Genomic DNA, 21,852 nt, shown 5'->3' on the forward strand with positions numbered 1-21,852 from the left:
AGTATGGGCAGAGTAGATAAAGCAATGGTTATGTTAATGATTCTCATGCTTGAGGCTTCTAACCATGGTTCTTCTCTTTACCTTTCCACATTTTATTGAGTTTAAACTGTTTAAACAACCTTAAAATCATACTAGAAAGGACTTCCAATTATAATGAAGTTATCAATTATAGTAAACTTCTTTTTTTTAAAAGACTTTATTTATTTTATTAATGAGAAAGGTAGGAGGATAGAGAGAAAGAGCCAGGCATCACTCTGGTACATGTGCTGCCAGGAATTGAACTCAGGACCTCATGCTTGAGAGTCTAGTTCCTTAGCTACTGCACCACTTCCCGGACCACTATAGTAAACTTCTAATCTGCTACAAGTTTTGCTTCACAAGTAAGTGAATTACAGCTGTCAAGTCTTCACATGAAAAAGCATTTGCTCAAATGAAATCCCCAGAAATCCATTTGGACCCCTGTTCTCTGACATCGCCCACAAGATGGCATGAATACAACGCACCCCCCCCCCGAAACCAATGATGTGACCTGGCACGAGCTGAAGAAACTGATTCACAGACTCCAAAGCTTACTCTCTACAGAAAAGCGGAATTACAATGGTTGACCTTCCCCATCGAGGCAGACGTGCAGTGTTTCATCCCCTGGCACTTCATCCGTGGTCATCTGCTTTGGACTGACACTTCTATCGAACCTATTGGTACACCTCTTGGACACTTTACACAACTTTGCAGCAGTTTCCCTTTATGCTGCTGGGTTTCTCAAAGACTGACCGCAGCAGTCCATGGACTTTGCAGCCAGCAGCCTTGGGGACTCTATAGGCTATGCTGCCTTGCCCGCAAGCTCTGCCCACAGAGACAGGAACCCCCCCCTCCTTACTAGGTCCTGCCCAGAGGCAGGAAATGCCCTTTTGCCTGATAGGCCTTGCCGTTTGAGGCAGGAAACGCCCCCCCCTCAAGCCTCCCCTTGGCACCACAGTGGTTGTTGCTGCTCTATTACTTGTTCCTCCATGTCTTCTGCCAGTTCTTTGGAAAATACCTGTACGATACAGGTTTCTGTTCACCCCACATGCCTGATACTATGGCCATTAGTTAAAAAGAAAGGGGGAAATGTTGGTATGCTTCTAAATTCTGCTTATAAGATCTTCTGTTTTGATCATCACATTTGGTTCGCTTGTATTACTTATGTTGTGGTCTATTTACATAATCACTGTTTTACCTGGGTCCCGCCCTGCCTGCAGGGTATTGGTTTAATCCCCACTGGTTATATGGAAGCTTTCTATGTTCCTTTTGCACTCTTTTTTTTTGCTCCGCCCCCTCTCCTAGTCATTTCCTTTCGCTTGCCACTTCCAGTGAAGAGATGCAGAAAAGTCGATGTATCTGATTAATAAAAGACATACTGCTTCCCAGCTCAGCCATGAGTCCCTGGTCATGTTTCTACCGCCTGCGAAGCTAGCCCAGCCTGGCAGGGGAGGAGGAGATTGAACCTGGAACTTTGGAGCCTCAGGCATGACAGTCGCTTTGCATAACTATTATGCTATCTACTCCCACCCTGCAGGTATCTCCCTCTCTCTCCTCCCCCTCTTCTCTCAACTTTCAATAAAAAAAAAAAGCCACTGGGATTTGTAGATTCATAGTGTAGGTACCAAGTTCCAGCAATAATCCTAGAAGCAAAAAAAAAAAAAAAAAAACCCAAACATACACACACACACACACACACAAATACTTCTTAAAAATCTCCATACTGAGGTTGGAAAACAGGCTCACTCTGATAGTGTACTACTTTTCCAAGTGAATAACCCAGATTTGATTGATCCTGGCCCCCTCTTCTTTGAAAGAAGCTTTGGGGAGTCGGGCAGTAGCACAGTGGGTTAAGCGCAGGTGGCACAAAGCCCAAGGACTGGTGTAAGGATCTCGGTTCAAGCCCCTGGCTCCCCACCTGCAGGGGAGTCGCTTCACAGGTGGTGAAGCAGGTCTGCAGGTGTCTGTCTTTCTCTCCCCCTCTCTGTCTTCCTCTCCCCTTTCCATTTCTCTCTGTCCTATCTAACAGCGACATCAATAACAACAACAATAATAGCTACAACAACAATGAAAAACAAGAACAACAAAAGGGAAAATAAATAAATATAAAATTGTTTTAAAAAGCTTTGGGGTTATGGTGTTCTCTCTCTCTTTCTCTCTCTCATCTCTCGTCTGTGTCTATCTAAAAGAGGCACACTGGAAAGTTGAAACCCTGGTGATGACAAAAAAAAAAAAAGTGGTCCAGGAGGTGGCGCAGTGGATAAAGCATTGGATTCTCAACCATGAGATCCTGAGTTCGATCCCCGGCAGCATATGTACCAGAGTGATGTCTGGTTCTTTCTCTCCTCCTATCTCTATCATGAATGAATGAATAAATAAATAAATAAATTCTTTTAAAAAGTCTCGTGGGGCTGGGTGGTGGCACACTGAGTTAAGTGCATATAGAAGTACAAAGTGCAAGGACTAGCTCAAGAATACCCGTTGGAGTTCCCAGCTTCCCACCTGCAGGGGGGTCACTTCACAAGTGGTGAAGCAAGTCTGCAGGTGTCTGTCTTTCTCTCTCCCTTTCTATCTATTTTCCCTTCCATTCTCAATTTCTATCAAAAAAAAAAAAAATAGAAAAAATGGCCACAGGAGCCAGTGGATTCGTAGTGCAGGCACCAAGTCCCAGAAATAACTCCAGAGACAAAAAAAAAACAAAAAAACAAAACTCCAAACTCTACAAACTGGGGCTTTCCTGGACATTAAATAATAACTTTTAAATCAAAGAAATACAGGTGTTGAGCGGTGATGCACCAGGTTAAATGCACGAATTACAAAACGCAAGGATCACCACAAGGATCGGGGTTCGAGCCCCTAGATCCCCACTTGCAGGGGGTTCACTTCACAGGCAGTGAAGCAGGTCTGCAGGTGTATCTCTTTGTCTCCCCCTTTCTGCCTTCCCCTCCTCTCTCCATTTCTCTCTGTCCTATCCAACAACAATAACAACAAAAATGGGGGGAAAAATGGCCACCAAGAGCAGCAGATTGGTGGTGCTGGCACTACTGTCCAGTGATAACCCTGAAGGCAAAAAACAAATAAACAAAATAAATAAATAAATAAGTGAAATACAATTTAAAAGAAAAATGAGATATGTGGTCTGGGAGGTAGTGCAGTGGGTAAAACATTGGACTCTCGAGCATGAGGTCCTGAGTTCAATCCCCAGCAGCACATGTACCAGAGTGATGTCTGGTTCTTTCTCTCTCTCTCTCCTCCTATCTTTCTCATTAATAAATAAAATTTTAAAAAAGAGATATGATTAGATGCCAACTGATCAAGGATAGAAGCAGGGAGATAACTTTCAGGCAGTAAGGTGAGTAGTTTGGAAACATCAACAATCTTTAAATATACTCATTTTAAATATTATTTTTTGTTAGTGCTTAATAATGGTTTATAAGATTATAAGATTACAGGAGTATAGTTTCATACTGCACCCACCATCTGATAACCACCATGTTCTCATAATGTCTTAGAGACATTTTAGTTATTAATTTATTTTTTAAATATTTATTTCATTTTTGTTGCCTTTTTTTTTTTTGCAGTTATTGTTGTTGATGTTGTCACCGCTGGATAAGACAGAGAGAAATGAAGAGAGGTGGGGAAGACAGAGGGGGAGAGAAAGACAGACACCGCAGACCTACTTTACCGCTTGTGAAGCGACTTCCCTGCAGGTGGGGAACTGGGGCTCGAACCGGGCTCCTTACACTAGTCCTTGCGCTTTGCACCATGTAATTTTTTTTTTTTTGCCAAGTTTGTATACGTTATATTTCACATCTGAGTGAAACCATCTGGTAGTTGTCTTCCACCTCCTATGTCACTAGGCATAATCACTTATTTTTGGTGAGTAAATTTTAATTCCATTTCTTTATTCTGTGAAGCATCTGCAAACATGAACACAAGATATTAAACTCAGTGATTTTTATAATCAATAAAAAATATTTCCTATAGGACATCAGAGATGCAAACTTTGTCAAAGTTTCAGAAATAGTCAAAGTAAAACCAGTCAACTACAGACATGATAATTAATTAAAGCTAATTGTAATCACAGCAGTCTGCAGAACAAGAACACTCAACCCAAATCATGGAATGAGGCTTAGAGGCATGTTATTATAAAGTATCTTATATAGTGGTGAGTAGGTGACTTCATTCTTAACAGTTATTGTTTATATAAAACTCTACTTTTTGTTCTTGTCTCCAAGACTTCACCACTCTGGGCCAACTTTTTCAGAGAGAAAGACAGGGAAGCAGTGAAGCTTTCTTTAATGCAGGGGACCAAGCTCGAACCTGGGTTATGCTCATAGCAAAGCAGGTGCGTTATCCAAGTGACCTATTTTTGCCAGCTCTTTGAAATGCGTTTAAATGATAGGGAACTGGTCAGTGGTTGCCTTCTATCAACCTTGAAAATCAGGTTGTTATGCTTATGATTTCCAGAGGCATAAACTAGAAGTGACCCAGGTCAAGTTAGTCTTGCAGAATAAGCTAAGTTAAGCTTTGTTTATATGACTAAACTGGTCTTATCTGCTCAAGGAATTCACTAGGCTGATCTTTCTTTGATTGTTAACAATGGTAGTTGTCACAAATAATAAAAACCCATGAAAAATAATGAGACTTAATAAGACTGACATAGAGACCCAGAAAATGTTTTGTACAAAGTAGTAATAAAGCCATAAACTGCAGAATATCATTAACACTTTTATTCGGTGCAGCTCATATAACATACTTTAGTAGTTTACAGTGGCAACTTACCAGCAAAATATTTACCATATCAGTTATTTGTTTATTTTGGTCTGTATGTAAATTTTTATTTACATGGCTGTATTTCTTTTCATTTTCTGCTGCTCTTGCGGACTATTTGCACAATTTTTTTTACTGGGGGGATTAATGGTTGACAGTTGATAGTAAAATACAATAGCTGGTACATTCCTCCATCTCCTGTATAACCCCCCCACCTAGACCTTCCACCATCATCATGTCTTTCTGCAACTTTTTTATTACAGCAGCTGCATGATAGCACAACGCTGAGGTGTACATCCTTCTAAATTAAGCCCATCACTTAAAGTCCAATTAGATAGCTATTTAGTGCAGTCATGATACTGGACAACTGCCCCCTTCTGTTTGGGTACAAAATACTTTCATCAGAGTCAGGCAGTAGCGCAGCACAAAGCCCAAGGACCCGCGGAAGGATCCTGGTTCAAGCCCCCGGCTCCCCACCTGCAGGGGAGTCGCTTCACAGGCGGTGAAGCAGGTCTGCAGGTGTCTGTCTTTCTCTCCCCCTCTCTGTCTTCCCGGCCTCTCTTCATTTCTCTCTGTCCTATCCAACAACAAGGATGACATCAATAGCAACAACTATAGTAACTATAACAAAACAACAAGGGCAACAGAAGGGAAAATAAATAAATATAAAAAATACTTTCATCATGGCAAAAGGAGACCAGTACTTTTCAGGCAGTTGCTTCTTGACTCCTCCCCCCAGACTTTGACCATCATCAGTCTGTGTGCTCTCTATGGATTTTCTTACTCTAGATACTTTATATAAATGGAATCATACAATATGGACCTTTTGCATATGGCCTGTTTCACTTAGCGTCTTATTCTAGAGGTTCATCTGTTCATACAAGTACTTCATTCCTTTTCAAGACGGAATGATATTCTATATGAACAATAAGTTAATTATCAGTCGTTGCAGATGGATATCTGGGTTCTTTCTTTCATTTTTTTAAAGGTTTTATTTATTTATTAATGAGAAAGACAGGAGGAAAGAACCAGACATCACTCTGGTACATGTGCTGCCAGGGATTGAACTCAGGACCTCATGCTTGAGAGTGTGATGTTTTGTCCACTTCACCACCTCCCAGACCACAACATTTGGGCTATTTCTACTCTATGACTATTGAGAATAGGACTATTGTGAACATGGGTGTATTACAGAATCACTTTCATAGGCAGAGAAGAAAATTCAAAGTATTAGCTGTCATTTTGTGGTGGAAGAACTGTTAGCTGAATCTTTTATATTAAGAGCACCAGGCTTTGGCTTTAAGCAGTCAGAGTCTTCAAAGTATAAAGTGTGTGTGTGTGGGGGGGCCAAATTATTGTGTAAAGTAAGAGAAAGAAATGCATTTTAGGAATATGAAGAGTACACTGAACATAGGATTAAAAATAAACTTTTGTTTTTGTTACAGCTACTTCATTGTTATCCTTAGTGGAATTAATATTGCTGTTAAATGCATTTTATCCCCCCCCCTTTTTTTAAACCAAAGCACTGTTCAGCTCTCATTAGTGGTGGTGCTAGAGACTGAACCTGGGACCTCAGTCTTAGACATGAAAGTTCTTTGCATATCCATTAACTGCTATCTCCCCCAGCTGAAAGCTAGGTGTGTGTGTGTGTGTGTGTGTGTGTGTGTGTGTGTGTGTGTGTGTGTGTGTCTAATTTGCAGGACCCACTCTTAAACGATGTATGTTCTTTTTGGCTGATAGTTATTTGGGCTGGTGCCCGTCAAAGACCGCCTATTACCATCTGACACCATCACTTTAACTTAGCTCTACAACGCAACTCTTCAAGTTGCAATTAAAACCGTGTTCCAAGAGGTATCTTCTTCTCTAGTCTGTGTCATAACTCTGCTTCATAGCAGTCTTTGTCTCAGCATCGCTTTCTAGGTAGCATTTACCACCCCGCAGGTTTTGCATTTTAGGAATTATGTAACAGGAATGGACCAGGGGCGCACAACTAAAAAATAAAAATAAATAAAAATACTCCATGATCAAGTTTTACCTTTATATTATATGGGATGGGATGGGATGGGATGGGATGGGATGGGATGGGATGGGATGGGATGGGATGGGATGGGATGGGATGGGATGGGATGGAAAGGGATGAAACAGGATGGAACGGGATGGAACGGGATGGAACGGGATGGGACGGGATGGGACGGGATGGGATGGGATGGGATGGGATGGGATGGGATGGGATGGGATGGGATGGAGTGGAATGGAATGGTATAGGATGGGATAGAGTGGAATGGAATGGTATAGGATGGGATAGAGTGGAATGGAATGGTATAGGATGGAATGGGATGGGATGGGATGGAGTGGGATGGGATGGGATGGGATGGGATGGGATGGGATGGGATGGGATGGGATGGGATGGGATGGGATGGGATGGGATGGGATGGGATGGGATGGGGTCTCCTCCACCCCCTCCTCCAGAATCCAAGCATCTCCCTTTCGGCTCCTAGAAAACATCAGATCTGGAGTTTTCACTGTAAAGCCAAACTTCGTTGCCAAATATGCACATCTCCACCCCCGGCGCCGCCCTCGCCCTAGCGCAGGAGTTTCCAGCGGGAGCGGCGGGAAGCTGCGGGGTCCCGACCGGGGGCGGGAGGCTGCGCGGGGCCCGGAGTCTGCGGGGCAGACGCGGCACAGGTGTCCCGGGGGCGGCGGGGGGCGGGCGGCGAGCCGAGCGCGGGGGCCGGGGGCTGCCGGAGGTCCTTCCCGGCTCCTCCTCGGCGCTCAGGTTTCCTCTCCCCGCCCTTCGGCTGCCGGCAGCGGCGCCGCCCCCCGCCCCCCTTCCCCCTTCCCCGCCGCGGGCCCCACTCCGCGGCCTCCGCCCGCCCGGGCCTCCTCCCGCTTCCCCTTCTCCGGAGCCTCCGGAGGAGCCGGCGGGAAGATGGCGGCGGCGGCGGGCGACGGCCGCGGCGAGGGGGGCGCGGGCCTGGGCGGCGCGCAGGGGCTGGAACCCGGGACCGGCGGGGCGCGCGAACTCGCCGGGGACCCCGCGCCCGCGCCGGCGGGGCTGCACCCGGAGGAGGTCGCGGCGCGGCTGCAGCGGATGCGCCGGGAGCTGAGCAACCGCAGGAAGATCCTGGTGAAAAACCTGCCCCCGGACAGCAGCTGCCAGGTAGCGGGCGGGCGGGCGGGCGGGCGGCGGGGCCGGGCCGGGCCGGGCAGGGCTGCTGCTAAGGCGGCGTGAACGCTCGCTCGGGCTGCTGCGCTGCGCTCCCGGGAGGGAGAAGGGAAGGGGGTTGGCGCAGAGTTGGAAACGCATCGGCCTCTCGCCTGTTCTTCTCTTCTTTTCTCCTCTTCTCTCTTCTTCTCTTCTTTCTTCTCTTCTTTCTTTTCTCTTCGCCTATTCTTCTCTTTTCTGTTCTCTCCTTTCTTTTCTCTTCGCCTATTCTCTTTTCTGTTCTCTCCTTTCTTTTCTCTTCGCCTATTCTCTTTTCTGTTCTTTCCTTTCTTTTCTCTTCGCCTGTTCTTTCTTCTCCTCTCCTCACCTCTTCTTTCTCTTCTCCGCGTATTCTTCTCTCTTCTGTTCTCTCTCCTCTCCTTTCCTCTCCTCTTCGCCTAGTCTCCTCTTTGCCTGTTTTCCTCTCCTCTCGTCTTCTCTCCGTCTTCCTCTCCTCTCCTCTCCTCTCCTCTCCTCTCCTCTCCTCTCCTCTCCTCTCCTCTCCTCTCCTCTCCTCTCCTCTCCTCTCCTCTCCTCTCCTCTCCTCTCCTCTCCCCACCTCTAACTCCTACCAGTGACTGAGACTGTGGCCGTCCTGCAAAAGTGACATCAAAGAAAACCGAGGTTTCTAGGGGGCAAAGTGACTTGTCCAAGGTCACGGGAATGGGGACGGCCATCTCTCTCTCTCTCTCTCTCTCTCCCCCTATCCCTCCCTCCCTCGATGGCCCTGGGAGGAGCGGCTGTAGGTGCTGAGAATGGAGGTAACCTGTGGGACACACAGATTTGGGGAGCAGGGGTGGTGGTGGTCGCAAGTTTCAGGAGCACCTTGAGAAGAGCAGAGATTCTTGCGGGGGCCGCTGATCTGAGCGCATCTCGGCGGCAGGGTCGCCCCAGACCTGGGAATTGAGTTGTGCATTTGTAGAAGTACTTGGCCGAGTTTGTAGGAAACAGCTCTGCTGCTCAGTTTGCAGAGAAAGAGTCTGGGATGGAGGGGTACTTACTCTCTGCCATTCGGGAAGGCCGGCTAAAGTCTTCTGCCCTGTCAAGGCCTCTGGGGTTACCTCCTAAGTCATTCTGGAGAGGCATGAAGACAGACTACTCTGTGTCTCAGGTGCGCATGGTCTGTGACTTGATGCTTAGAAGCTTGCCGTCTAGTGGACTTTCCCTCTTGATTGTTGAAGTGGCAATACACATCAGAAGAAATCTGGAAGATCCAGAAAAGCACAAAAAAGGGACATAGAAATTGCTCATACTTCAGACTCACAAAGATAAATCATCAAATGTTACTTTTCTGTTTTCCTATGCCTTTGCCTATACAGACATTTACTTTTTGTTTTACCAAAAAAAAAAAAAAAGAAAAAGAAAAAGAAAAGAAAAGAAAGAAATCATGTTATTATTTTCAAGATTTCCTGTCTGCCTCGATATTCACATGTATTTCACGTGTAACTTGAATTTCTGTATTTTATGTGGATGAGAACAATGGGCTGTCCCGGTAGAACTTAATTTGGCTCAGCTCACTTAGTCTCTCCTTATTTTGCTTTTTTTTAAAAAAAAAAATTTATTTATTCCCTTTTGTTGCCCTTGTTGTTTTATTGTTGTTATTGGATAGGACAGAAATGGAGAGAGGAGGGGAAGACAGAGGCAGAGAGAAAGACACTTACATACCTGCTTCACCACCTGTGAAGCGACTCCACTGCAAGTGGGGAGCCCGGGCTCGAACTGGGATTCTTACGCCGGTCCTTCCACTTTGCGCCACGTGCGCTTAAGCCGCTGCGCTACCGCTCGACTCCCTTAGTCTCTCCTTGTAACATGATGCTTGACGTTGTCAGATAGCTGGCTATTTATTGATAAGCAGTTCTTCCATAGGACCCATAGGCAAGTGAATGTTCGGAACTCCTCACTGTTAGGTAATTAGACCTTTATTAGCCACTTAACAAAAAATGTGAGCATGTAACCTACTCGAGCACTAGGGGTCATTTTGTTAAAAAAAAAAAAAAAAAAAGAAAGAAGAAAAAGAAGAGGGGAAAAGTCTTAGTCCATATTGTATTACTATTCTTACCAGCTTTTTTTCTATCATGTTTGCAGCTGATGAATAATTTTTTTTTTTTCCTCCAGGATTATCACTGAGGCTCAGTGCCGGCACTACAAATCCACTGCTCCTGGAGGCTATTTATTCCATTAAAAAAAAATATTTATTGATTCCCTTTTGTTGTCCTTGTAGTTACTGTTGTTGTTACTGATGTCATTGTGGTTGATGTCATCGTTGTTAGATAGGACAGAGAGAAATGGAGAGAGGAGTGGAAGACAGGGGGAGAGAAAGACAGACACCTGCAGACCTGTTTCACCGCCTGTGAAGCGACTCCCCTGCAGGTGGGGAGCCGGGGGCTCAAACCGGGATCCTTATGCCGGTCCTTGCACTTTGCGCTACGTGCGCTTAACCCACTGCGCTATAGCCCGACTCCTTATTCCTTTTTTTTTTTTTTTTTTTTTTTAACTGGATAGGACAGAGAGAAAATGAGAAGGGAGGAGAAGATAGGGAGAGAAAGATAGATAGCTACAGACCTGCTTCACTGCTGTGAAGCGACCCCCCCTCCTGCTGGTGGGGAACCAGGGGCTCCAACTGGGATCCTTGCTTGGGCCCTTGCGCTTTGTTCATTGTGTGCCGAACCGGTGCGCCACCACCCGGCCCTCGTGAATAATGTGTGTTACTACCTATAAGAACGCATGTAGTGGGGAGTCAGGCGGTAGCGCAGCGGGCTAAGCGCACAAGGCACAAAGCATAAGGATCCGGGTTCGAGCCCCCGGGCTCCCCACTTGCAGGGGAGTCACTTCACAAGTGGTGAAACAGGTCTACAGGTGTCTATCTTTCTCTCCCCCTCTCTGTCTTCCCCGTCTCTAGATTTCTTTCTGTCTTATCCAACAACAACAATGGCAACAAAAACGGGAGAAAAAATGGCCTTCAGGAGCAGTGGATTCTTAGCTCAGGCACCGAGCCCCAGCAATAACCCTGGAGGAAAAAAAAATGCATGTAGTGGGTCGATTACATGAAATAACTTCCCCTTCCTTGTAAATAGAAACAGCAAGAAAACTCAGAAAGAGGGAGGTCTGGGAGAAAACAGATGGCATTTAAAAAAAAAAAAAGAAAAGAAAAAAGGAAAATAGTTACTCTGGATGTAGATAATTTAGAAGGTAGATGACAAAGTGTCTGGATTTCCTTTGTAGAACGTCAGTACTTTTATTATCACATTTCCTTACATTCTAAGAATAGACCTAAAATTCTACACAGTTTTGTCATTCTTAATTTTCTGCTATTTTTCTTATTTTCCTTCTCAAGAGACATGAAAAAAAATATATCGAAGGGTATAATAAAAGGAGCAGTTTTAATTACCCGGTGTTGGTGGAGAGAGGGATTAGGAGAATTACACTTATATTTTTTGAGCTCTCCCTTTTGTGCTGTGGGTTTTATGTGTAGACTAAATCCTGGGATTTTCTATAAAGTAGCAAACATAAATTACCAAGTAAAACTGGCATTGTAAGGGGATATGTTTAGAAGTCTTACTGCTAAGTAAAGTAATTTACTCGTATAAACTATAGCTTTTAATTAAAGAAATGTTGTCTTACACGCCTGTTGATATTTCTGGGGTGCTGTTTCACACCTCCTCAAAATCTGTGGTTAGCCCAGCACCAAAATGTCAGTCTTCCTCTACCAAGTATGTTAATTTTTTAAAAAAATCATAAGCCGGGAGTCAGCTGGTAGCACAGTGGGTTAAGTGCACGTGGCACAAAGTGCAAGGACCTGCTTAAGGATCCTGGTTCCAGCCCCCAGCTCCCCACCTGCAGGGGAGTCACTTCACAGGCAGTGAAGCAGGTCTGCAGGTGTCTGTCTTTCTTTCCCCCTCTCTGTCTTCCCCTCCTCTCTCCATTTCTCTCTATCCTATCTGACAGTGATGACATCAACAACAACAACAATAATAACTACAACAACAATAAAAAACAACAACAAGGGCAACCAAAGGGAAATATAAAGAAATATAAAAAATAAAAATCTTAATCCATGTTTTTTGAGAGCTGGAGTTTAATATAAAAATAAAAACTGGGAGGCCAGGCAGTGGTGCACCTAGTTAAGCATATACATTACAGTGCTTAAGGACCTAGGTTCAAGCCCCTGGTCTCCACTTGCAGGGGGAAAGCTTCACAAGTGGTGAATCAGGGCTGCAGGTGTCTCTCTGTCTCTCTCCCTCTCTGTCTCCCTCTTCCCTCTCAATTTCTGACTGTCTCCATCCAAAAAAATAAATAAAGATAATAAAAATAAAAAAACTCACCAAGAGAGATAAAACATAGCTTAAAAAATAAATACAAAACAAAACCTGTTAATCCCTAGTGACTGTTTTCTGGACTTGTCCTCACATCATTTTTTTTCTATAATGATTTTCATGGTGTTTTTCATATTTCTAATATATCATTTAAGATCTAAACAGATCATTTGATATTATAGAACATAAGGTGTGTAGTGTCTCTTTTTCTGTCATCTCCTGCCCTTGTCCAACCTTTGCTATTATAGTTTTCAGATCACAATCATAATATAAATTAGTGCTATATTTCCCATAAATGAGGACATACCAAAGTATGCTAATTTCTTCTTCTTCTTCTTCTTCTTCTTCTTATTCTTATTCTTATTCTTCTTCTTCTTATTATTATTATTACACTACTCAACTCTGGCTGGTGGTGACTAACTGTTTTCTTTTCTTTTCTTTTTTTTTTTTTGCCTCCAGGGTTCTTGCTGGGGCTCTGTGCCTGCACCAGAATCCACTGCTCCTGGAGGCTATTTTTTCCCCTTTTGTTGCCCTTGTTGTTTTATCATTGTTATTATTATTGTTGTTGTCATTATTGGGTAGGACAGAGAGAAATGGAGAGAGGAGGAGGAGAAGACAGAGAGGGGGAGAGAAACATAGACACCCGCAGACCTGCTTCATGGCTTGTGAAGCGACCTCCCTCCAGGTGGGCAGTCAGGGGCTCAACCGGGATCCTTACGTCGGTCCTTGGACTTCGTGCCACGTGCGATAAACGCTTGCACTGCCGCCCAACTCCCAGTATACTAATTTCTAAAGGTAATTGTAAGCTCTTTCTTTTGATTCCTTAGAGTGAGAATTACTGTTTTAGGTTCAATAAAATAGTTAACTATTTTTTTCAACTCGTAATTATTTCTTTGGTGTGCAGCACTGTGCTAGGGAACAGATTCACAGCTTCACATATGTGCTATACCGCTGAACCACCACGACCCCCAATTTAACATTTCTTTCTTTTTTTCTTTTTAAGATTTTATTTATTTATGAGAAAGATAGGAGGAGAGAGAAAGAACCAGACATAACTCTGGCACATGTGCTGCCAGGGATTGAACTCAGGACCTCATGCTTGAGAGTCCAAAGCTTTATCACTATGCTACCTCCCTGACCACAGGGTGTAAATTTTTTTTTTCTATTGGGGAATTAATGTTTTACATTCAATAGTAAGTACAATAGTTTGTACATGCATAACATTCCCCAGTTTCCCATATAACAATACAACCCCCACTAGGTCCCCTGAATCCTTCTTAGACCTGTATTCTCCGCACCCACCCACCCCACTCCAGAGTCTTTTACTTTGGTGCAATACGCCAATTCCATTTCAGGTTCTACTTCTGTTTTCTTTTCTGATCTTGTTTTTCAACTTCTGCCTGAGAGTGAGATCATCCCATATTCATCCTTCTGTTTCTGACTTATTTCACTCAACATGATTTTTTCAAGGTCCATCCAAGATCAGCTGAAAACGGTGAAGTCACCATTTTTTACAGCTGAGTAGTATTCCATTGTGTATATAAACCACAACTTGCTCAGCCACTCATCTGTTGTTGGACACCTGGGTTGCTTCCAGGTTTTGGCTATTACAAACTGTGCTGCCAAGAACATATGTGTACACAGATCTTTTTGGATGGATATGTTGGGTTCCTTAGGATATATCCCCAGGAGGGGAATTGCAGGCAGATAGGGTAGGTCCATTTCTAGCCTTCTGAGAGTTCTCCAGACTGTTCTCCACAGAGGTTGGACCAATTGACATTCCCACCAGCAGTGTAGGAGGGTTCCTTTGACTCCACACCCTCTCCAACATTTGCTGCTGTTACCTTTTCTGATGTATGACATTCTCACAGGAGTGAAGTGGTATCTCGTTGTTGTCTTTATTTGCATTTCTCTGACAATCAGAGACTTGGAGCATTTTTTCATGTGTTTCTTGGCCTTTTGGATCTCTTCTGTGGTGAATATTCTGTCCAAGTCCTCCCCCCATTTTTGGATGGGGTTATTTGTTGTTGTTGAGTTTGGCAAGCTCTTTATATATGTTGGTTATTAAATTCTTGTCTGATGTATGGCATGTAAAGATCTTCTCCCATTCTGTGAGGGGTCTGCTGGTTTGGGTAGTGGTTTCTTTTGCTGTGAAGAAGCTTCTTAATTTGATGTAGTCCCATAGGTTTATACTTGCCTTAGTCTTCTTTGTAATTGGATTCGTTTCATCTTTAAAATTTATGCGGAAAAGAGTTCTGCCAATAGTGTCCTCTAAGTATCTGATAGTTTATATCTGTGGTCTAACATCCAAGTCCTTGATCCACTTGGAATTTACTTTTGTATTTGGTGAAATACAGTGGTTCAGTTTCATTCTTCTGCATGTTTCAACCCATTGTTTCCAACACCATTTGTTGAAGAGACTCTGCTTTCCCCATTGAATAGTCTGAGCCCCTTTGTCAAAGATTAGATGTCCATAGGTGTGGGGGCTCCAATTTAACTTTTTCATTCTGTATTTTTTTTTTTGAGAGTGAGAGAGAGGGGAAGAGACAGAGAGGAGAGACAGTCCACCATCTGTGAAACTTCTCTGTTGCTGTCTACAGTATTCTGTACTGTGCCGGGGTAAAACCTGGGCATCCCATTGTAGTAAGGCACACACGGTCTACCAGTTGAGCTGTCTCCTGACTTCTCAAATTGTAATTAATTTATTTATTTTGCCACTGGGACTAGACTTTTTTTTTTAAATTTTTCCCTTTTCTTGCCCTTGTTGTTTCATTATTGTAGTTATTGTTGTTGTTATTGATGTTACTGTTGTTGGATAGGACAGAGAGAAATGGAGAGAGGAGGGGAAGACAGAGAGGGGGAGAGAAAGACAGACACCTGCAGACCTGCTTCACTGCCTGTGAAGCGACCCTCCTGCAGGTGGGGAGCCGGGGCTCGAACCGGGACTCTTTGGCCCGTCCCTGCACTTTGCGCCACGTGTGCTTAACCCGCTGTGCTACCGCCCGACTCCCTGGGACTAGACTTTATGCCTACATGATTCCACTGTTTCTGGCCAATACTTTTTTTTTCTTTCTTTCTTTTTTAAATTTTTATTTATAAAAAGGAAACACTGACAAAAACCATAGGAGAAGAGGGGTGCAACTATGCACAATTCCCACCACCAGAACGCCATATCCCCCTCCCCTCCCCTGATAGATTTCCTATTCTTTAACCCTCTGGGAGTATGGACCCAGGGTCATTGTGGGATGCAGAAGGTGGAAGGTCTGGCTTCTGTAATTGATTCCTCGCTGAACATGGGCGTTGACAGGTTGATCCATACTCCCAGCCTGCCTCTCTCTTTCCCTAGTGGGGTGGGTCTCTGGGAAGTGGGCCTCCAGGACACATTGGTGGGGTCATCTGCCCAGAATTCTTTTCTTTCAATCATAGAGAGACAGGGAGAATGCCCGGGAGAATGAGAGACATGGGGGCAGGCAGTTAAGCGCACATAGTGTTAATGAAGCACAAGGACCCGTGCAAGGATCCTGGTTCCAGCCCTTGGCTCCCCCCGCCCTTAGCTTTTACCCACCATCTCCCTTCTTCTCCCCCTCTCCCTACCTGTCTCTAAAAATCAATTTTAAAAAAAACATTCTTTTCTCTAAAAAGAAGAAAAAAAATCTTATTTTAAGTTCTCAAGATCTGTCTCATTGAACAGTTACTCTGTGGTCAGCTGATGGTGCCTGGCCAGCCCCCTGGTTTTCTGGAGGCCTCTTACTCCTTGTTTGGCATAGCCTCCACTTAGCTGCAAGCCCTTTTTTTTTTTTTTTTTTTAGTAATTATTTATTTATTTTTCCTTTTGTTGCCCTTGTTGTTTCATTATTGTAGTTATTGATGTCATCGTTCTTGGATAGGACAGAGAGAAATGGAGAGAGGAGGGGAAGACAGAGGGGGGAGAGAAAGATAGACACCTGCGGACCTGCTTCACCGCCTGTGAAGTGACTCCCCTGCAGGTGGGGAGCCGGGGGCTCGAACCAGGACCCTTATACAGGTCCCTGCGCTGCAAGTCCTTTTTACCTCTTGCTCATACTTTGTTGTCAGCCCTCTTTATTATCTCCTGACTCATTTGTTTTAACCCGTTCTGCTTACTGCTTCCTTTGGAAAAGGATTCCAGAAACACAAATGTTGCTCCTGTCAACCTTACTTTATTTTTTATGCTAGTCTTACTTTAAAAAACTTATTTTGGGCTGGAGGAGATGGCATAATAGTTATGCAAAGAGTCGCTCATTTCTGAGACTCTCAAGTCCCAGGTTCAATCTCCCACATCACCAAAAGCCAGAGCTGAGCAGTGTTGTGGTTAAAAAAACAAACAAGGAGTTGGGTGGTAGCAGCGGGTTAAGCACACAGGACGCTAAGTGCAAGGACCAGCATAAGGATCCCGGTTCAAGCCTCCAGCTCCCCACCTGCAGGGGAGTCGCTTCACAGACAGTGAAGCAGGTCTGCAGGTGTCTATCTTTCTCTCCCCCTCTCTGTCTTTCCCTCCTCTCTCCATTTCTCTCTGTCCTATCCAACAGCGATGACAACAATAAAACAACAAGAGCAACTAAAGGGAATAAATATTTAAAACATATAAAAAAAGAATTAAAAAAAAAGAAAAAACAAACAGATACCTAGTTCTACAGTTACAGAACCAGTCCTCAAACCTGTCCGCAACTTGTCTCTTTCTTCGAGTTGTAAATAATAAACCTGACTTACAAGAGTGAAATTGGTTTGAGGTTTTATGTTGCCTGAAAAATATTCCAGTAGAATTGTGTTTACTATAAAAGGTGACTTAGACTTGTGTCTGTGTGTGAATAATCTTTTGTAACTCTGAAAATTTAATTTTGATTAGCAAAGGTAGAACCATAACATGTGATTTTTATATGTTTCTATCGATTGTCATGTTTTATGATAAACCAGAATCTGTTGGAATAGCTGTGTTTCTGGGGATCCAAAATGGGGGAAAAAAAGTATTGACATTCTTATCCTTTATTGTTTAAATCTACTTAGACTTTTTTTGTATAGTCAGCTTTGCCCTGTGTACATACGTTTTGTTTTTATTATGTTGTTTAATTTGAAATCTGAAAGAGACTTGATTGTGTAATTGGAAGAAAATGTGAAGCACTTAGTGTGCGAACGGCCAGGATCCGTAATATAAGAAGAAATCTCTTGTCTCACTTTGGGTCTTATTAACTTTCATCTCAAAGTCCTCTATTATGGTAGTTAATTGAGAAGCTTGATGGTGAATTCAAAGAGGCCCATTTGGAAGCATAATATTATCATCTGAGCATTTTTGGAATAACAACCAAATGTAGGGAACTCTAGCTAACTTTCTTTTATGCTGCTTATCCCTGTTTTCCTTTTATACTACTAATACAAGAAAAGACCGACTGTATTTTCCTCATTAGGCTTTGCGTTAGGTGTGGGGTTTAAAAATACACATTGCTTTCTGTAACAATATATTCACCATTTATTGCATCTTTAAAAATAGGACTGTAACGCTCACTCCCTCCTGACAGTCCCCAGATACTTTCACGTTTTAATATTCTTTTTTGTTTCTTTAGAATGTTATTTTGCTTATGTCCAAGAGTGTCTTAGCATAATCCAATGCTGCTTAAATCATCTTTTACATTGTTAAGTGTAGTCATTCACAGCTGACTTGTGGCCCTACATCTTTCCATCTATTTTATGCACTGTTCCCACTGTAACAAGGAGGCTGAAAGCTGCCAGAGGAATATTCTTCTAGATTTCTGGGGCACCACTGGCTCTTGTCTGTTTCTAGTCTTGGCAGAAATTCTCGAGAAGTTTTTCAGTCACACTTTGTCTGTGTTCTGAAAAGACATTGCAGAAGTGAAGCACTCTGTGGTCTGCATCACAAATGCTCGACAACCAGAGCGATGCCAGCTGATTATAGGCCTGTTCCTCATTCGTGAATGGGTGGGTTGTGCTTTGAAATTATTTTTGAGACTAGGAACATCTTTTTTCTCATAGGGAAAAAAAAAGAAAAATATTATAGAAGGTCGTTTTGTCAGTTAGCATTCCAATATCATTTAAGTATGGCTTTTCTGACAGAGAGAGGGAAAGAGAGAGATTACTCTAAATAGTCTAATAACATCTAATCAACTTTGTAGGAGCAGTTAGCATTCCAATTCTTTAAATATGGCTTTTCTGAAAGAGAGGGGAGGAAAGAGAGAGATTACTCTAAATAGTCTAATAACATCTAATCAACTTTGTAGGAGCAGAGACTCTAGACCCAACCGTTAAATTCTACATCCAACCATTGAACCGTTAATGAAGGGCCTAGCAGTGGCGCAGCTGGTTAAGCCCATCCATTACAGTGCACAAGGACCCAGGTTCAAGCCCCTGGTCCCCACCTGCAGGAGGAAAGCTTCAAGAGTGGTGAAGCAGGGCTGCAGTTGTCTCTCTGTCTCTCTCCCTCTCTGTCTCTCCCTCCTCTCTCTGTTTCTGTGTTTCTAACCAACAACTAGTAAATAAAAACATTACAACAAACAAAAAATAAACCATCGTTGAGTGCGCTTGATGTCAGAAGCTCCAGCTGTTTTTACCAAAGTCGCTCTTGAAGTAAACTGCTGCAGGTGATCAGGGAAGCGTTCACTGAGTGACAGCACCTCTCATGCAAGTTTGTTGTCAAAAAGGGGCCCCTGTCGTTATGGTGATGCTTCTGGATTCTTCTGGTTGCACTTATTCATTTTATTTGCCCTCATGGTTTCCCAGAATCCATTTCTTATCTGTGGGCAAAAAAAAAAAAAAAAAGGAATCTGATGCTTGTTTTACTGTCATGTGCGCTTCTGCTGAGCTCCCTCCTGGACCAGCATTTAAAGTTTACCGACTTATGAGAGAGCTACATGATAACAGGGCAAAGCAGCACGACTGTCCACACAGCTGTTCACACTCCTGTGTGGTGCTGGAATCGAGTGCATGTAAATCGGGTGTTTCGTGCCTGGGCCCAACGAGCTGTCTGAGTCGCTCAAACAGGCGCATGAAGAAATGTTGACCCAGGAGAAAAGTAAGAACCAGGTGGCCTGGAGTCAGGCGGTAGCGCAGCGGGTTAAGCGCACATGGTGCAGAGCACAAGGACCGGTGTAAGCATCCGCGTTCGAGCCCCCGGCTCCCCACCTGCAGGGGGGTCGCTTCACAGGCGGTGAAGCAGGTCTGCAGGTGTCTGTCTTTCTCTCCCCCTCTCTGTCTTCCCCTCCTCTCTCCATTTCTCTCTGTTCTATCCAACAACTATGACATCAATAACTAAAACAACAAAACAACAAGGGCAACAAAAGGGAAAATAAATAAATAAAAAAGAACCAGGTGGTCATACATCTGATAGAGCGCACATGTTACCTCGTGTAAGGACCTGGGTTCAAACCCAGTCTGCTACCTTGGGGTGTGTGTGTGCGGGAGAGGAGCTTCATGAGTAGTAGAACAGTGTTGCTGGCCTCTCTTTCTCTCTCTCTCTCTCTCAGACAAGAAAGAAAAAGGGAAAAATTAACACCAGTAGAAGTGGAGTTGTTGTCTAGGCACCGAGCCCCAGCGAGAGCCCCAGTAACAAACTCTGAACACTCTGAAATTACTCCTCAGAGTTCTTCGGTCTTTTGGTCTCTTTATATTTTGTTTTCTCCAAGAAGCAGGTGTTTTCCTCTAAGAATATGATATATTCTTTTTTTTAAATTTCTTTATTGGGGGATTAATGTTTTACAGTCGACAGTAAATACACTAGTTTGTACATGCATAACATCTCTCAGTTTTCCACACAATACAACCCCCACTAGGTCCTCTGTCATCCTTTCTTGTTCCTGTATTCCCCCCCCCCCCCCCGCCCCAGCCACCCCAGAGTCTTTTACTTTGGTGCAATACACCAACTCCAGTTTAGGTTCTACTTGTGTTTTCTCTTCTGATCTTGTTTTTCAGCTTCTGCCTGAGAGTGAGATCAGCCCATAGAAATGGGATGTTCACTGGTGGGGGTAGTAAGCAATAACGGGGAGGTCAGACCACCGGCGGCACTGGTCTGTATTAGATATTTCGACTCAGTTATCTGTAGAGGATTCCCCTTGGTTGCTGAGTTGAATATCGTGCACATGGTTTTTCACCTGCTGTGCCCTGGAAAGTGAGCCTGTACTGTGGGTTGCACTTATCAGGCCCTCTCATCCTCTGGTTTCTAATTGCATTTGGTCAGAGTTACAACTGGGAGGTCAAAGGGTGGAGAAGCGAGAGATTGGAGCATTAGTTCCCCAGATGCTTTCTGCCAGCTTATTGCAGATTGATTGTTTTCTGCTTTCAAAAGTCACAGTTCGGGAAAGTCGGGCAGTAGAGCAGCAGGTTAGCCGCAAGGACCGGTGTAATGATCTTGGTTCGAGCCCCCGGCTCCCCACCTGCAGGGGAGTCGCTTCACAGGTGGTGAAGCAGGTCTGCATGTGTCTGTCTTTCTCTCCCCCTCTCTGTCTTCCCCTCCTCTCTCCATTTCTCTCTGTCCTGTCCAACAATGATGACATCAATAACAACAACAGTAATAACTACAACAATAAAACAAAAAGGGAATAAATAAATATCGAAAGTCACAGTTCGTCTGCTTTCTTCCTCTCTCCCTTCCTTCCTTCCTCCCTTCTTTCCTTCTTTTCTTCTTTATTTTTTATTTATTATCGGATAGAAACAAAAATTGAGAGGGAAGGGGGAGATAAGGAGAGAGACAAGAGAGACACCTGCAGCTCTACTTCACCACCCATGAAGCTTTCCCCCCCGCAGGTGGGGACCCAGGGCTTGAACCTGGGTCCTTGCGCACTGTAATGTATGCCCTTAACCAGGTGTGCCACTGCCTGGCCTCACAGTTTCTTCCCAAGGACTGTCTTCCTGGAGCTGAATCAAGCTGTCATAATCATTCTGCTTGGTTCCTTACACATAGGGGTTGTTGTGGACTGTTACTTGCCATGCATTTTCTTGATGCCACTGTAGATAGATTCTTTAAGATCCCCCTCCAGTGATCCAGCCTTTGAGTGTGTCACTTTGTGGGTGCTGCGATGCTAACATTGTCGCCTAGAAGAGTCCATCTGTCTTTCTCCTTATTTATTTAGCCACCAGCCTTATCACTGGAGATTGCGTTACAACTCCACTCCTCCCAGCAGCTATTTATTTTTCTTTGTCTTTCTTTTTTAATAGAGGCAGAGAGAAGTAGAGGAGGGGAGAGAGAGAGAGAGAGACTGACTCAGACTGACACAGACATCTTGCAAGTTTGCTGCGCCACTTAGGAAGTTTTCCCCCTGGAGGGCTTGAACCTGGGTCCTTGTATATAGTAACACATGTACCACTGCCTGGCTCCTTGTCTTTCTCCTCTTACCTTCTAATCAGTGTTGGTATCTTCTAATCAGTGAAGCTCAGCCCGACAAATCAGTGTCCAGATTTTCTTTTGAGGATCTGCCCTTCTCTCATCATTTAGCAAGTATATGATTAGCGTGGGTTTGATCTGGAAGCCCCCTTTTTTCTTTAAATTTTTAAAAAATTATTTTTATTTATTTATTGGATGGA

At 43.9% G+C, this 21,852-nt stretch overlaps 1 protein-coding gene across 7 annotated transcripts in view; it reads left to right on the forward strand.

Annotated features, from left to right (window-relative positions):
* Positions 1-7,599: 7,599 nt before the first annotated feature.
* Positions 7,600-21,852, forward strand: part of RAVER2 (ribonucleoprotein, PTB binding 2) — a 99,558-nt gene continuing 85,305 nt past the window's right edge. For 3 of the 7 annotated variants that reach the window (XM_060206356.1, XM_060206357.1, XM_060206354.1), the window contains exon 1: positions 7,601-7,951. In XM_060206356.1, coding sequence (XP_060062339.1) covers positions 7,721-7,951 — 231 coding nt within the window. In that variant the 5' untranslated portion in view covers positions 7,601-7,720. Of the gene's footprint in view, positions 7,952-21,852 lie in introns of all 7 variants that reach the window. The other 4 variants (XM_060206355.1, XM_060206351.1, XM_060206353.1 and 1 more) reach the window with 4 other exon arrangements.

This window comes from Erinaceus europaeus, chromosome 13 (genome assembly GCF_950295315.1).
Source record: "Erinaceus europaeus chromosome 13, mEriEur2.1, whole genome shotgun sequence".
NCBI lineage: Eukaryota > Metazoa > Chordata > Mammalia > Eulipotyphla > Erinaceidae > Erinaceus > Erinaceus europaeus.